The sequence below is a fragment of the Thunnus maccoyii genome, chromosome 19 (genome assembly GCF_910596095.1).
Source record: "Thunnus maccoyii chromosome 19, fThuMac1.1, whole genome shotgun sequence".
NCBI lineage: Eukaryota > Metazoa > Chordata > Actinopteri > Scombriformes > Scombridae > Thunnus > Thunnus maccoyii.
The window spans coordinates 24,201,642-24,217,587 of NC_056551.1; the positions used below are offsets into that span (position 1 = coordinate 24,201,642).

The window sequence follows — 15,946 nt, forward strand, 5'->3', positions numbered from 1 at the left end:
TTAGGACTGAATGGGCACCATTTTTAGTCCAGTATCCAGCTCTTATAATACATCCATGATGTAGGCTCATGGAATGTCAACACTGTTCATATGAGTTGTTTTTTAAGTCTTAATAAACCAGCAGTTTGTTCCAAGTTAGTGTGATCCTTAACTCACACACCAACAGACTAATTTCTAGAGGCTAATCTGAGGGTGCTGCAGTATCATCTTATTGCTTTTGTGCCCCTCAGTTCCACTAATGTTTTTCCCTCTTTTCTGGAGGGCAACCGCTGCTACAACTATCCATATTCAGTTAAAAAGTCTTAAGTTTATTATTGTAATGAACATAACTTTTATTGTGATCCCATATTGAGATTGTTTTATCAGCATTATATGTATATATATGTGTGTATTAGGCTTGCCACGGTGGTCAATTACACCGGTGTTACACGGTGTAGGAACGTACACCAATTACATTACTTGCCCACTGCCCATACCGTAATTTCGCTTTTTTATATAAAACAAACTCATTTATTTCATTTTTGCGTATCAGCGCCCACGTTCATCAAATAAAAAAACTCCAATTTGTATCAAGTATCAAGCATGTCATCAATACTCAGTTGGATTATGGACCCTAGAATTATAAACTGACAGTGTCTGCTGACTGCTGTAAACAAACGTAACACTAGCTGTTAGCAAGCAGCTTCTCTCACTCCTCCATGGGTCTCAGTGCTTGTTTTCGGCAGCAACTCTCCCGCTCTCTGCCTGCTCAGCCTGCTCTCAGTGTGTCTCTCTCCGGATGGCAGGTGAGTTGCTCTGGTTCTGGTTCTAAGTGGTGGTCGCCCACTGACAGCAGCCTGAAGCCCGCCGTCGCTAACTGTTAAATAAGGGGGAGATCTAAACTAAAAATCTAATGTTAAAGATCAAAGTAAGCGCTCTACGGAGGAGCGTCTTTGACAAATATCTTATTTTGTAAAATGTCCAGTGTAACTGTAACACCAGTGTTGTCACGAGTTTATTAGTCGGTTGGAAAATTTCCTCACCGTGGCATCCCTAGTGTGTATGCATGTATAGGTACAGTATGAGTATGTGCAGCATTATACTAGCCTACTTTATTTTTTCCTCCCTTTAATTTTACTGTGTTATAATTATTCCCCATTAACAATGTTATATGACTCACTTTGAGCAGTTCCACAACTTGGATCAACATGAAACTCAAGGTGAGAAATTAAAAAACTTTCAGGATAGAAGTGAACTACGTCCAATCACTGAGCTTAAAATTTGGTCACATGGGCCGCTAACAGCGTACATGCTATTAGCTTGGGATAGATCAACACTGTTATTAAAGGCATGGAGAGGAGACAAGGAGACACCACTAACCTGCTTCTAAAACATGTTCAACACGATGCTGCTGAGTGAATGCGTTGGTGTTTTTTTAAGGAATTGCCCTGAGTGAAGGTTTTTCCACATTGCTCACACCTGTACGGCTTCTCTCCAGTGTGAGTGCGTTGGTGTCTTTTTAGAGTAGTGTCTCTAGAGAATGTTTGACCACATTGCTTACACCAGTACGGCTTCTCTCCAGTGTGAATGCGTATGTGGTCTTTTAGATTACCATAAAAAGTAAAAGCTTTCCCACATTGGTCACAGCTGTACGGCTTCTCTCCAGTGTGAATGCGTTGGTGGCTTTTTAGATTACCATTATCGGTAAAAGTTTTCCCACATTGTTCACACCAGTACGGCTTCTCTCCAGTGTGACTGCGTTGGTGCCTTTTTAGATTACAGTCTCTAGTGAATTTTTTCCCACACTGCTCACAGCTGTTTGACTTCTCTCCAGCGTGAATGCGTATGTGGTCTTTTAGATTACCACAGAAAGTAAAAGTTTTCCCACATTGCTCACAGCTGTAAAGCTTCTCTCCAGTGTGAATGCGTTGGTGCCTTTTTAGACTACTGTTTTGAGTAAAAGTTTTCCCACATTGCTCACACCAGTACGGCTTCTCTCCAGTGTGAATGCGTTGGTGCCTTTTTTGATTACAGTCTGTAGTGAAAGTTTTCCCACACTGTTCACACCAGTACAACTCTCCATTATGAATGCGTTGGTGGCTTTTTAGCATATTGGCTGTAGTGAAAGTTTTCTCACATTGCTCACAGCTGTACGACTTCTCTTCAGTGTGAATATTATGGTGAGTTTTTAGTATACTGGCTGTAGTGAAAGTTTTACCACATTGCTCACAGCAGTACGGCTTCTCTCCAGTGTGACTGCGTCGGTGCCTTTTTAGATTACTGTGTGTAAAGAAAGTTTTCCCACACTGCTCACAGCTGTACGACTTCTCTCCAGTGTGAATGCGTTTATGGCTTTTTAGTATACTGGCTGTAGTGAAAGTTTTCCCACATTGCTCACAGCTGTACGGCTTCACTCCAGTGTGAATACGTCGGTGCCTTTTTAGAGTACTCTTATCAGTAAAAGATTTCCCACATCGCTCACACCAGTATGGCCTCTCTCCAGTGTGAATGCGTTGATGCCTTTTTTGACTACAGCCTGTAGTGAAAGTTTTCCCGCACTGCTCACACCAGTAAAACTCTCCAGTATGAATGCGTTGGTGGCTTTTTAGTATACTGGCTGTAGTGAAAGTTTTCTCACACTGCTCACAGCTGTACGACCTCTCTCCAGTGTGAACGCGTTGGTGAGTTTTTAATATACTGGCTGTAGTGAAAGTTTTCCCACATAGCTCACAACTGTACGGCTTTTCTCCAGTGTGACTGCGTTCGTGCCTTTTTAGATTATATTCAGTAGTGAAAGCTTTCCCACATTGTTCACAGCTGTGAAGTTCCTCTCCTGTGTGAACTCTCTGATGAATCTTTAAATTTCTTGATGTTGTGAAGGCTTTGTCACAGTGCTGACAGCGGTGATGTTTCAGTCCCTTACTTCCTGTTTGTTTCTATGACAACAGACAAACATACAGAGAAAGAGAGAGAGAATGAGATGACATGGTGGAGCAAGTGATCTAAAACCATAAATACAGTTGCATTATGGGAAATATAGGATCCAGAGTTTTTTAAGCTTGACCCTGACCACAGACTAAGTCAGAATATCTAGACCTCTCCTGAGTTTTTCCCTGTTCAGTAAAATAGAATAAATGCATTGACAGTCAAATAAATAAAACAAAACAAAAAAAAGAAATACAAGACAATCAGATAACTGCAGAGAGATTGATATAAGAACTAGTTAGAACCTGAGGACATTTTTGCCAATTTTTCTGGAGTGAAGTGGAGACAATGCGTAACTTTCTGCAAAAGGTGGAGTAAATGCGATCAATAATGAGATCACACATGGTGTCAGGGACAGTCACATCAAGGTCTTATTCCCAAGCATCTTTTGTTTTGGTCAGTGTTGTGGGATTGTTGTGTTAAATAGTGTCATACATTCTTGAAATATGGCCTGAGGTTAAGGAGTGATATATTTTTTTGTTAAAACGTCAAATACATAAGTTGTTTACAAAGAAGTCAGTAACAAATGATCTGAGTTTTTATATACTACATTTATATACTATACTAATAAATCTAATTCTTTTGGGTTTTGGACTGTTGGTCGGACAAAACAAGACATTTTAAGATGATTAAGGTGCTAATTAGTGTGTGTGGAGGTTGGTCCATAGAGGCAAAGGAGGTTGATCCTCCTCTATTTTTTGAGAGGCAAGAGGGAGATCAAAATATAAAAAAGAATATTTGGTTGAAATAAACCATTACCAAATCTCAGTATTATTTACAACATATTTTTTCTCTCTTCTTTGGAAGAGACATGTAAAGTGATGCTCCAAGGGAGGATGGCCTCCCTAACCAATCAACAACCAGAATGCAATATTGACATGGAGTTGGTCCAATGATAGTTTCCAGAATTCATCTTCAATTCTCTCCACTGTAAGGCAGAGTAGCAGCAGTAGATAGCTCCTTCTGTTAGCCAATGAAACAGCTGGCTTGTTGTAGCAGCCTGAAGGACTCTTTATACATCCATGGAAGGACTGTTGTTAAGCTAATGGGAGAAATTATCTGGACTGTGCAGTGCAGCAGCAGCAGGACACCGCCAGGGAGCAGCTGGAGAGAGAAGCAACCGGAGAAACAACCAGGAGAGTTAGATTGTTTGTCATTGTTGCTAATGATATCAGACTGGTTAAGCAGCAGCCATAAAGTTCTGTTAACTAACAAACAAGATGACCAACAGCCATGATAGAAAGAAAAAGACATCAGAATCAGATAACGTGAGTCAGATACAGCTTCTCTCTCTCTCTTTCATCGCTAATTTCATCTCATGGTTAAATGTCTCTCTGTGTGGCTGTTGTGTGAATTTATCCCCTTAACAAGAATGCAGCAGATCATGTATAATGTGTTGTGAGTAGTTTGCTTGTTGAAGTTACAGTGAGATGTCTGGACTCACTCATTCACATGGAATTGATCCCGTTTTTAATTGAGTGGTTGTTCAGTCACCTGTTGATGTGAGATTAGTGAATGAGTGTGCAGGAGGTCTGGCTGCTTGCTTCTGACAGTTTCTTTAGTTTGTTTTTAAGCTGAGCCATATATTGAGTAATAAGCTTAAAGTAAATAGAATAACAAGTGTGAACTAGTGGTGTAACTGATTGTAGTTGATCCGTGATCCGTACGGATCACCCCCCACGGTTCGGCGGGCATATGAACTGCGGATTAATTGTAAATTTTAATGTCTCATTTAAGACAAAGTAAACAAACTGCTGTAAGTACAAGTCATGGGCAGACAGAGTGTCACTAACAGGGATTTTGAAGGGTAATGATCAAACCAGCATAGGAACATAGGAAACACGTGTAAATCATGTGATATCTTGTCTGTTTTTGATGAGAACATAAATCTGTTGTCACAATAGAACAATACTGTAAATCTGAATTTCACTTTGTTGGTAAAATTACACATCTGAACCACTCCATAGCTAAAACTAAAACTCTTCTTTGTTTAGAAACAATATTTATGTGCTAAATGTCTTTAAAGAAGCAGCTTTTACACCACTCAGTGGTTTTCATTTTTAAAAGCAAACTGTTTTATTGGCATATAAAATTGCCCCCCACCCCTCTGATTTCATCAGGTGGGGATCAATGACATAGTTTGATGCAGTTTGTTGTAAGTTTCCATGTTGGTTTTCCTCCTGTCCTCCCCAATTTTTTGAGTCACCAGCTACCACTGGCGTGGGGGTTGAATGCAGCTCATTTTTGTAGGATACAAGAGAAAGGCCTATATATATATATAATACAGTACATTATATACAAACACTTTGTATGAAGTTTGGTGTTATTATCATTTATTTTACAATAATTATAGGTCTTATATTCATAATTCAGTAGTGGGGATGACCTATGAGGGGAAGGGAAAAAATGGAGTGAGGGTGACAGTTTAGTGATAAAGTGCTGTAGAAAAATACCATCAAAACTAAAATTTCTAGCTCTGTACTGCAGTTTTTCCTTTATTAGGGCCCAAGCAGCTAGTTGTTCGCTCACACTCTCCATTCAAATATATGAGTATTTTTCTGTGTCCAGCTGCAGTTACTTATTGTCTCTACACACCTGACAGTACACATTTCGATCAAACTTTGACCAGGTGATGTGGGTCAAAAGTCTTTACTTTTCTGAAAATAGACTTGATGAAAATTAGGAAATTCATTTGTTTTACACACAAACTCATCAAGAGTTTTCAATTTACTAATTGAAATTCAAGTGAATGGGCCCAAAACTTGCATAATTTTGATGACACAGGTGTGAGCAAGACAGACATGTCTCACAAGTCAGAAAATTCTCACACTGTTGAGATTTGATGTTTTGCCATGACAGAGGAAGTTGCTATAACTTTATTGTAAATTCTCCAGTCTGCACCAAACTTCTCACCAAACTTTTTCAGCCTGAACACGTCTACGTGACAATATTCCATCAGTGATGCAAACTGGCGGAATAGCACCCCCAATGAAATTTCAGCAAAGCAGCTCCAGCAGCAGGCAAACTAGTGGACAAAGGAAGTGATGTTTATCTCCTTCTTGCACTGTCTGAAAACAGCCCAGGTCTGAAGACATCTACATGCCCGTGACAGAAGCCCTTCGATTGCGTTGCGGCCTGATGTGCGCGGAGGCACGAGGGCCCGTTCAACGCTGCTTGCAGCTTTAATTGGTGCTTGTACCTTCAGTGCGCCGTGCAGGAGTATGGAAAATGACTCAAACAAAAAGTAAACAGATTATTTTCTAGCTTTGTTCATAACAAGGTGAAACCAGGAAACACTAAAATATTTTGGTGTTTTTTATGGCTGAAAAACTGGAAGTGTTTTAGTTTCCTATTTGTAGACTTTCTCTCCAACAACACAATGAGCACGCGGACCTCAAGGCTTATGCTAGTGTCATAAGTCTTTTTATGAAACTAGTTTTATCATGAAGTCATGAACACTGACCTGTTTATCGGTGGTAGCAGAGGGTGAGCCTAATTTTTCCATTTTAATGGGGTTGTTGGTGTGGTGCTCCAGGTTCTGGTTCTCCTCCATTTCACTCTTGTAGTGGTCTTGGTCGGTGAAATCCAGCAGGTCTCCTCTCTGACTGATGGGCTGTTCTTCTTCTTCTTCTTCTTCTTCTTTTTCTTGTTTTATGGTGCACTGGAACAAGCATTGATGTGCATTACTGCCAACTATTATGCTGTTTGAGTGTGAACTGGAGCTATCCATCCCCTTAAACAAATGAACACAAGAAAAAATAACTAAATAAAATAAAAAAACAATATTTCACTGAACAGTAAATTCTTTTATTCAGCCCAGTTTCTTCAAATAATAGAATAAACTGCCTAACCTGATTGCAAATACATTTTTCAGACTCAGTTCTTCCACTCCAAGCTTCCCTCTTTTCCTCTTTAAAAATACTTGGAATGTTATTGTACGTTTACTCAAATAGGATGTTTCATGCAGGACTTTTACTTGTAATGCAGTATCTATACATTGCTGCATTGGTACTTAAAGCTGGAGTGCAGGACTTTTGTCTCCCCCCTCTGGCAGGGAGAGTAATCTCAGCTGTGATTGTCTGAGTACAATGATCTTACTAGAAGGAGAGGAGGACATTTCTCTTCATCTGATAATGTTTAAAGTAAAGTTAGACCTTGCTGCCTGCTTCCTGACTCATTTTTAAAAAAGATGAGAAAAAAAAACACAGAGAGCTGAGAGCGCCAGCGAGCAAGAGAGAAAATAGCTGTGGTCGAGTGAGCTAGTGAGTGAATGAAGAGAGGGAGCAGTGAGAAAGCTGGTGAATCAGATCAATAAAATGTTATTTTCTGATTGTTTCATGGTGGTTACGTTCTAGAGCACAAATAAATACGCCCATGCACCTCCACTCAACTCTGCAGTGGTGCGCTACAACACCTGATTTGTTCTGAATCGGCTGGTCTGACACAGGCATGCAGCACACGCTTTTTGTTTCTATGACAACAGACAAACATACAGAGAAAGAGAGAGAGGTGTGCGGTAAAGTCCCTGCACATTTCGAAGGCAGACAGCACAAGCATCAAACAACAGACCAGCTCTTTCTTCAACCCCCCAGGAATGCTGGCCAATAATATATAAGTGAGAGTCCCAAACTCCTCACTGACCAGACCATCTCAACAACTTGCTGCAGATCAAGAAGAACAGAGGACTGTAAATACCATGGAATTACAAATGTAGTTTTAAATTTTGTCTAAGAACAATTAATACTGTATGTTAGTATGTGTGTATATTACAATATGTGTTATTATGTACTTTAGTTAGACTTTTATTCCACTGCCTTTAAACCAAGAAATGTACCACTAACATAATTCCACCATGATAACACCGATATTATTTTTAGTACCGTTCTGCTTGTTTCACTTTCAATGAAGCTACTATCAAAAATGCAAATTTAGGAATCACGCAATCGCTAAATTGTAAATACTTTGATTAATGGAGTAACCGCATTCAGGAACTGTACCCGCCTGTCCGTGGACAGGAGGGGACTGACTCTGCTCCCCCAGAATTTTACAACCCCTGGGATTGGTCAGGATGCACTTTCTGGGCGGGCAGACGGAAACTTCAAAATCATGTCTTATCTGAGACTCTAGGCAGTTTTAGGCTGCTGCTTTTTGCTGGTCATTGGCTGGTTTCCTGGGCTAGCTGCCGGATTCTGGTTTCCATCATCATTCCAGAATGAATGGATGACATATGGACCCTCGAGACTTGCCCTTGTGTCTTTAGTCTCGTTATGAAGCTGGTTTTATCATGAAGTCATGAACACTGACCTGTTTATCGGTGGTAGCACAAGGTGAGTCTGATTCTTCCATTTTAACGGGGTTATCGGTGCAGTGCTCCAGGTTCTGGTTCTCCTCCATTTCACTCTTGTAGTGGTCCTGGATGGTGAAATCCAGCAGGTCTCCTCTCTGACTGATGGACTGTTCTTCCTCTTCTTCTTTTTCCTGTTTTATGGCAGGTGGCAATGAGCACTGAGGTGCATTACTGCCACCTACATCGTTGTGGTGTGAACCAAAGTTATCTATCCCCTTAAAAACACAAGAAAAATGAATACGATTTAGAGAGAAAAAAAAACATTTCACTGAACACTGAATTCTTTTCTTCAGTCCAGTTTCTTTCAAATAATAGAATAGACTGCCTAACCCAATCGGAAATACATTTTTCATACTAAGATCTTCCACTCCAAGCTTCCCTCTCTGATTCTCGCTCTTGACAGTATTTTTGGCAGTGACAAATTATGTTGTACTGAGTCCTCTATTTAACAGTGCTCACATAATCCTGACGGATGTTTGCCTATTAAGTGCAGTGTTTTATTTAGTTTGGTGTGTCCTACCCTCAGCCCTGTTAAGATGTTCTCCTCTTTGTTGCTCCTTTTAACTAACTGTGCCTACTTCTGGCTGCACTGCATAAAGGTATCATGCTGTCTTTGTTGTATTCCAACTGTGCTGCCACTCTTCAATGGTTTTTCTTTTGATTATTTCTTTTGTTTCAGATTTACTAAGTGAAACATCCATGATCTCCTAGTGTTTCAGTGCCCGTGTTGCTAATACGGTTTTATTGCCCTTTATCTCTCTGTGAGCTGGTATCCACATAAATGTGATCGTAATATACATATTTTCAAATCTGCACAGAGCTGCTATCTGTCAGGCTACCATGTTGTCTTAACACGCTGCTCAGTTTCTCAAATCCTGCACTACAGTATTTAGATATGCTTATTATTGCTATTTATTCTATTATTGTTATTTATTCTTAGTGTAGGACTAACTATTATATATTATTTTTAGACTTATTGTATTGTACCCTGCTGACCCTGAGTACAAATTTCATTTCATGTGTAAGCATGCAAATGACAATAAATTAACCTTGAACCGTATTAACTATATCCTGCCTACTGTGAGGTGTAAATGACTGCAGCGGCATTAATGCAGAACACACATCTGTGCAGACAATAACCTTTTTAGTTTGTAACTCATCTTTCCAACTGTAATCCTGCAACTGCCGCCATCTCAACTATGTAAACTGACAAATGATCTGATGTTTTTCTTTTAACAGAAACTTGTAAGGCTTGTATACTAAAAGCAAAACATGTGATCCCTATACTAAGATCCTTGGATCTTTAAAAACAATAACTACATCCCACCTATTAGCAGCAGCGGTGAAGTTACAGTGAAGCTCATCAACCATAAATCATTAACCATAAATCCTCTTCAGAAACACTTCAAATGCATGATTTCTGCGCATGCGCCGCGCGGGGAATGTAAATTTGCTCAAACAAAAAGTAAACAAATTATTTTCTAGCTTTGTTTGTATTACGCGCAACACGTTGCAATCAGGAAACACTGAGACCTTTTTTTTTTTTTAGTTTTTACGCCTGAAGAACTACGTGACCACAAAGCCAACAACACAATGAACGGAGGACACGTGGACCCTCGAGACTCGTCCTCGTGTCTTTAGTCTCGTTATGAAGCCGGTTTTATCACGAAGTCATGAACACTGACCTGTTTATCTGGGATAGCACAGGGTGAGTCTGATTCTTCCCTTTTAATGGGGTTGTCGGTGCGGTGCTCCGGGTCCTGGTTCTCCTCCATTCCGCTCTTGTGTTTAGTGCTCCTGGTCTGTGGAATCCAGCAGGTCTCCTTTCTGGATGACGGACTACCTTTCTGCTCAGGTTTAAATATCACCTCCGTGTCCTCACGATCTCACAGCAACCACCGCTGCTGCTTCTTCTCCTGTTGTTTATTGGCGGTTGGCAAACAGCTTTTACCGCCACCTTCTGAAGTGGAGTGGGAACTATAGACCTACTATTCCATTAAATTCTCCTATTAAGACTTGTGTTTTCTAAAAATCTGTAAATAGCCCTGTGGCTTACATCACCTGAACTCCTCTGCAACATGTCTATAACACCTCATGTGATCCCTTCGGAGTGTAATTTTAGGTGTCTCTGTCTGATGTCTAGGACAGTATAAAATTACATGCTCCACTGTTTCCTGTAGTCTGCAATGTTCACATCCACCCATGCTTATTTATTATGTTTAATGTACTGTTCAGACTGTTGTGACAAAACCTCACCCTTGATATAATGTTCTCCTCCTTTATATTCATATTGCTTTCTCTCATTTCTCCTAGTTGTCTTTGAATGCTGTCGTAGTATCTGCCCTTATTTTTCTCTATCCCACTCCACTCTATACTTTTAACCTCAGCTTTGCTGTATGTTACTAATATACTTATTTCTCTTTTTTACATACTTTTCTGCTAGCTCACTTCCATGCACACCAATGTGTGCAGGAATCCAATTTAATTTCTAGTCCAGCCTTCTTAATTCTGACTATTGTTTGAGCTATGTCAAGTACTATGTCTTGCCTTTTATATGACTGCATGCATTTAATACTTGTTAGTGCACTACTGGAAGCAAAACCTTGAATGGTTTCTAGCTTAGAGCGAGTAGAATAGCTAACAGTTCCCCTGTATATACTGCTAGATTTTCACTAACCCTTTTATTTGACATTACATTTAATTCTGGAATGATAAATGATATCCCTACTCCAATGTTTTGGATGCATCTGTATATACTTTAACATATTTTGAATAATTTTCTTTGATGTATTTGCTGCTAGAGCCTGTGCTTAGCCATCAAAGCTGTGTTGCAGGCAGCAGAGAGAAGCAGCCAGTGGCTTTGAACAGGTAAGACCCCTGCTTGGCCCTGAAGTAACAGGCCAGGATGTCACATCCCGGTTTCTGGTGTGCCAGAATTCACTATTGAGCCCTCCAGAGGTGTCGTGGGCTCATCAACGAAACGTCAAGTAAGGGTGTCCACTTCTCTGTGTCAACCTTCCATCATCAGTCACTTCATTGTTGCGTTCACCATCAGCAAGAAGACTCCCTTGTACATGCTTGCACAAAGGACATTGACATCTTATCTGGTGTTTTTGAAATCTGACTTCATTTTTGCCTGTATTTTTTCCATTTTCCTTCTTTTTTTAAATCAACTCTTACTTCTTCCAGAATCCATGGTGGGACAATAGAAAATAACACACTGGGGTCTATGACCCCTTAAATTTGCCCAGTATATTAATGCTACCTGTGTCCTTATTTCCAAAGGCATTTCATCCATTTCCACCTGTAAAGCTGGTACTGGAGTAGTCTTTATGGCCCCACAGCACAGTCTCAAAACTTGGTACTGAATTGTGTCCAACCTCTTTCAGAATCTTTTTACATTTTCCTACTGTTCTTTCAGTATGTTTTCCAAGTGAGCTTCTTATCAAACCAAATCCCCCAATACTTGAAACAATCCACTCTAAGTTTTCTTCATTTAGTTTCAGACTGATTTGAGTATCTATTTTCTTTTTCGTTAAAAAAAAAAACTTTTTTATTCACAACTGAAAATCTAAAACCCCGTCCCAGTGACCATGCCTCTACTTTCCCTATTGCTTGTTGTAACCTCTTAACTATGAACTCTATATTTCATACCCTTTTCCGCAAAAAAAAAAAAATCATCTGCAAATAATAAGACCCCAATAGTCCTATCTACATTGCTAAATATTTCATTTATCATAATTGAAAACAATATTGGTTCCATTTTCTGCTAAACAATTCCCACTAAAATCTTTTCCTACTTTCTACTCAGATCATCCTATTAGTTAAAAAACTTTTAATCCATCTATACATCTTTCCTCTTATTCCCATTTGTTGCAACTCGACAATTAATCCTTTTTTTACACATTATGTCATATGCCTTTTCAACATGGAAAAATACAATAACTACATTCTTTGTTAACATGAGCTTTCCTAATTTCGTGTTCTAATAACAGCAGGATCTATGGTGCCTCTTCCCTTCCTAAATCCACTTCAACCTTTCATTAATATTTTTTTCCATAATTTTGCCTACATGAGATGTTACAGTTCTGATTGACTGGGAGTGAGAGATGTTTTGCTGAAACACAGTGCAAAACAAAGTGATACAGATCTTTAATGTAATTATAAGAAATGTAAGAGCAACATGATGTTGACTGCAGCTCACTTAACAGCCACCGGTGTCACTAATGAGAGGGCATTTCTGATTGTTACAAATAGAACCTTTAAGTGGAAAAACTTTAAAACACACTACACATTCATGTTTTGACAATAATATGATTTTAATAATTTGAAATACAGTACAGTGAAATACAAACCCATGTAAAGCTTCAACTGAATAAACTTAAAACAAGCCAAAAGAAAAAGCTGTGGAATATCTGCAGGGATGCAAACTCATCAGGGGTGAAAAAGGTGACAAAGATGTGAAACCCCCTGGGGGGTAAGGGGGCATGATCCCCCAGGAAGACAATTTTTTTAAGTATCAGCTTTAAAATGTGGATTTACAGTTGATTTTTTAGCAAGATATAGGGGGGAAAAATCACCTGACAATAAAATTAATCATACTGCTACATAAGTAATGTAAGGGGGACATTAGTTCAGGGCACTTGTATGTAACTATGCATGACAGTGTACAAATCAAATGGAAAACACAGCTTATGGTAAATATGAAATTGTTTAAGCTGCAGCAAAGTAATATTTCCTATCTGCAATTTGTAAAACATGTTACTGGTTACATTACTTGATGCCTGCTAAATGAATAACCATGTTCTCTAATGCAACCATTAAGTTTAAATACTCGTTTAAATACCCAGTAGTGCTTTAAGAGAAGAAGATGCCTTTGAATAGCTTTTCTATTGCCTTGTTTTCTTTTGTCATTTCAATGCCATTTTCAATCTCTGAAATGAAACTGATACTTTTTCTTTTTTGCAAAGCTTGTCTCAGTTTTTACTCTTTCAAATAATCGGCCAGCTACATAACTTTTCATTACATATATTTTTATTATTAATTAACTGATTATTATACACATAAGATTAAGGGAAGAAAACACATTTGAAATTGCTATATCGGTGCTGACTTATTTCATGAGTTTGTCTAATTTGCATAATTCCATGATAAAGTAGAGGTTATAATAGAGAAATATATTATATGTGGGGTCCATATTAATAAGAAGAAGATTTATTTTGTCTCTATTCAACTGTGGTGCCTGGCATTAAAACACATCCACCCAACACCCATGTTTAGGTTATTAAAAAATTTCACATAAGCTTGGCCATATTGTAAATTTGGACCTAATAGTACAGAGAAAATAGATGATATAAAGTACGATTATCAGTTAATTGCCATTAATAATTTAGCAGATTAATATTAACTGATAATACAAAAGATGAGGGACGTGCAATGTAACTGTCAGAAAATGTTCTGTAGATTTGCTGTAGTATGTGGTTACGCCACCAGGTGGAGCCTTTTACTTTTTAATGAGATTGAGTTACAACTGTTTGGTGACCATAGACTGTCACAAAAATAATGGACAAACCCACTTTGACTGCAGACTGTCATCTTTGATTTTTGGAGCCAGAATAAGAAGTGAGATCATATTTGGACAAAAGGGTGGAGCTGACCCTAACGCTAGCTGCTAGCTTGTTAAGCACGGTGCATTTACAGTCTATCATTAACTGCAATAATGCTGATGCTAATGCTAATTTTTGCTTGCAAAAAACAGGCTTAAAACCATTACAACAAAATGTACTTACCAGAAAAACAGGACACCCGACTCCTTAGAAGGTCTTTTAGTGCAACTAAACTGAGCTGAAAAAGACTTTTAGGCCACCAAAATGTTACAATTAACTTTCATGAACTGAAAACACACTGAAATAGCGACGGCTAAGGCTACGCCTATATGTTGGTTACATTACCCCACCATTGGTTACCTACCTAACCAACATTGTTGCCATGGTAGCGAATTGTCAAACACAACATAGCCACACCCTAAAGCATACCCTGCTTTATCTTCAAATTTATATTCAATGGGAGCATAATTTACAAAATGAACATCATGCTGTATTGAAGAAGACTTGAAACTAGCAGTTGAGACCATGAACTCATTAGGAAGGTTTTTACTGAGTTAATAAATCAAGTCACATAGACTTCCAAAAAAGATGTTTGATCTGTCACTTGGAACTATGAAAAACTTGAATTCATCAATTCAACTATTTCTGGGACTTTTTTTTAAGCTTTTCTGTGTCACAAGACACTGAATTATTTTGTTATTTTTTACTGTCAATCAGACAAATCAAGATATTGAAGACGTCACTTTGGATTCTAAGAAATTGAAATGGGCATTTTTCACCATTGTCACATTTTCTGGCATCACCCGATAGAGCTAAAGATAAAGCTTTCAGAGTGGAAGTGATCTACGACTGACAATGAAGGTGCATTTCTGCAAGAAACAGCCAATCACTGGGTTTAAAATTTAGTCATGTGGGCCTCTAATATTTTACATGCAGATTCTAAAGTTACAGTTGGTAGCCCTCATTTTGTACAGAAACTCAGGATAGATCAAGACTGTTATTACAGGCATGGAGAGGAGACAGGGAGACACTGCTAACCTGTCTCTAAAACATGTTCAGCACGGTGTTGAGTGAATGCGTTGGTGGATTTTTAAGGAACTGCTCCGAGTGAAAGTTTTCCCACATTGCTCACACCTGTATGGCTTCTCTCCAGTGTGAATGCGTATGTGATCTTTTAGATTACTATCAAAAGTAAAAGCTTTCCCACATTGCTCACACCTGTACGGCTTCTCTCCAGTGTGAATGCGTTGGTGGCTTTTTAGATTGCCGTTATCGGTGAAAGCTTTCCCACATTGCTCACACCAGTACGGCTTCTCTCCAGTGTGAATGCGTTGGTGCCTTTTTAGAGTACCATCTGTAGTGAAAGTTTTCCCACATTGCTCACAGCTGTATGGCTTCTCTCCAGTGTGAATGCGTTGGTGCCTTTTTAGAGTACTCTTATCAGTAAAAGCTTTCTCACACTGCTCACACCAGTACAGCTTCTCTCCAGTATGAATGCTTTGGTGGGTTTTTAGATTACGGTCTCTAGTGAAAGTTTTCCCACAATGCTCACAGCTGTATGGCTTCTCTCCAGTGTGAATGCGTTGGTGGGATTTTAGATTACGGTCTCTAGTGAAAGTTTTCCCGCATTGGTCACAGCTGTATGGCTTCTCTCCAGTGTGAATGTGTTGGTGCCTTTTTAGATTACTGTCTGTAGTAAAAGCTTTCCCACATTGCTCACAGCTGTAAAGTTTCTCTCCTGTGTGAACTCGCTGATGAATCTTTAAATTTGTTGATGTCGTGAAGGCTTTATCGCACTGCTGACAGTGGTGATTTCTGAGTCGCTTTCTTGCTGTTTTTTTCTATGACAACAGACAAACATACAGAGAAAGAGAGAGAGAGTTAGTGAGATGACATAATGGAGCGAGTGGTCTAAAACCATAAATACAGTTGTATTATGAAAACTGTAGTATCCACAGTTTTTTTAAGCTTGACCGCAACCACAGACTATGTCAGGATATCTAGACCTTTCCTGACCTTTGTGCGAACA

General features: G+C 39.1%; 1 protein-coding gene across 1 annotated transcript in view; it reads right to left on the reverse strand.

Annotated features, from left to right (window-relative positions):
- Window positions 1-15,946, reverse strand: part of LOC121886148 (zinc finger protein 420-like) — a 24,508-nt gene continuing 8,562 nt past the window's right edge. The window contains exons 5-9 of the mRNA XM_042396077.1: window positions 14,980-15,758; window positions 9,997-10,198; window positions 8,269-8,526; window positions 6,428-6,697; window positions 1-2,915 (exon numbers count right to left, since the gene is read on the reverse strand). Coding sequence (XP_042252011.1) covers window positions 1,377-2,915; window positions 6,428-6,697; window positions 8,269-8,526; window positions 9,997-10,198; window positions 14,980-15,758 — 3,048 coding nt within the window. The 3' untranslated portion in view covers window positions 1-1,376. The remainder of the gene's footprint in view (window positions 2,916-6,427; window positions 6,698-8,268; window positions 8,527-9,996; window positions 10,199-14,979; window positions 15,759-15,946) is intronic.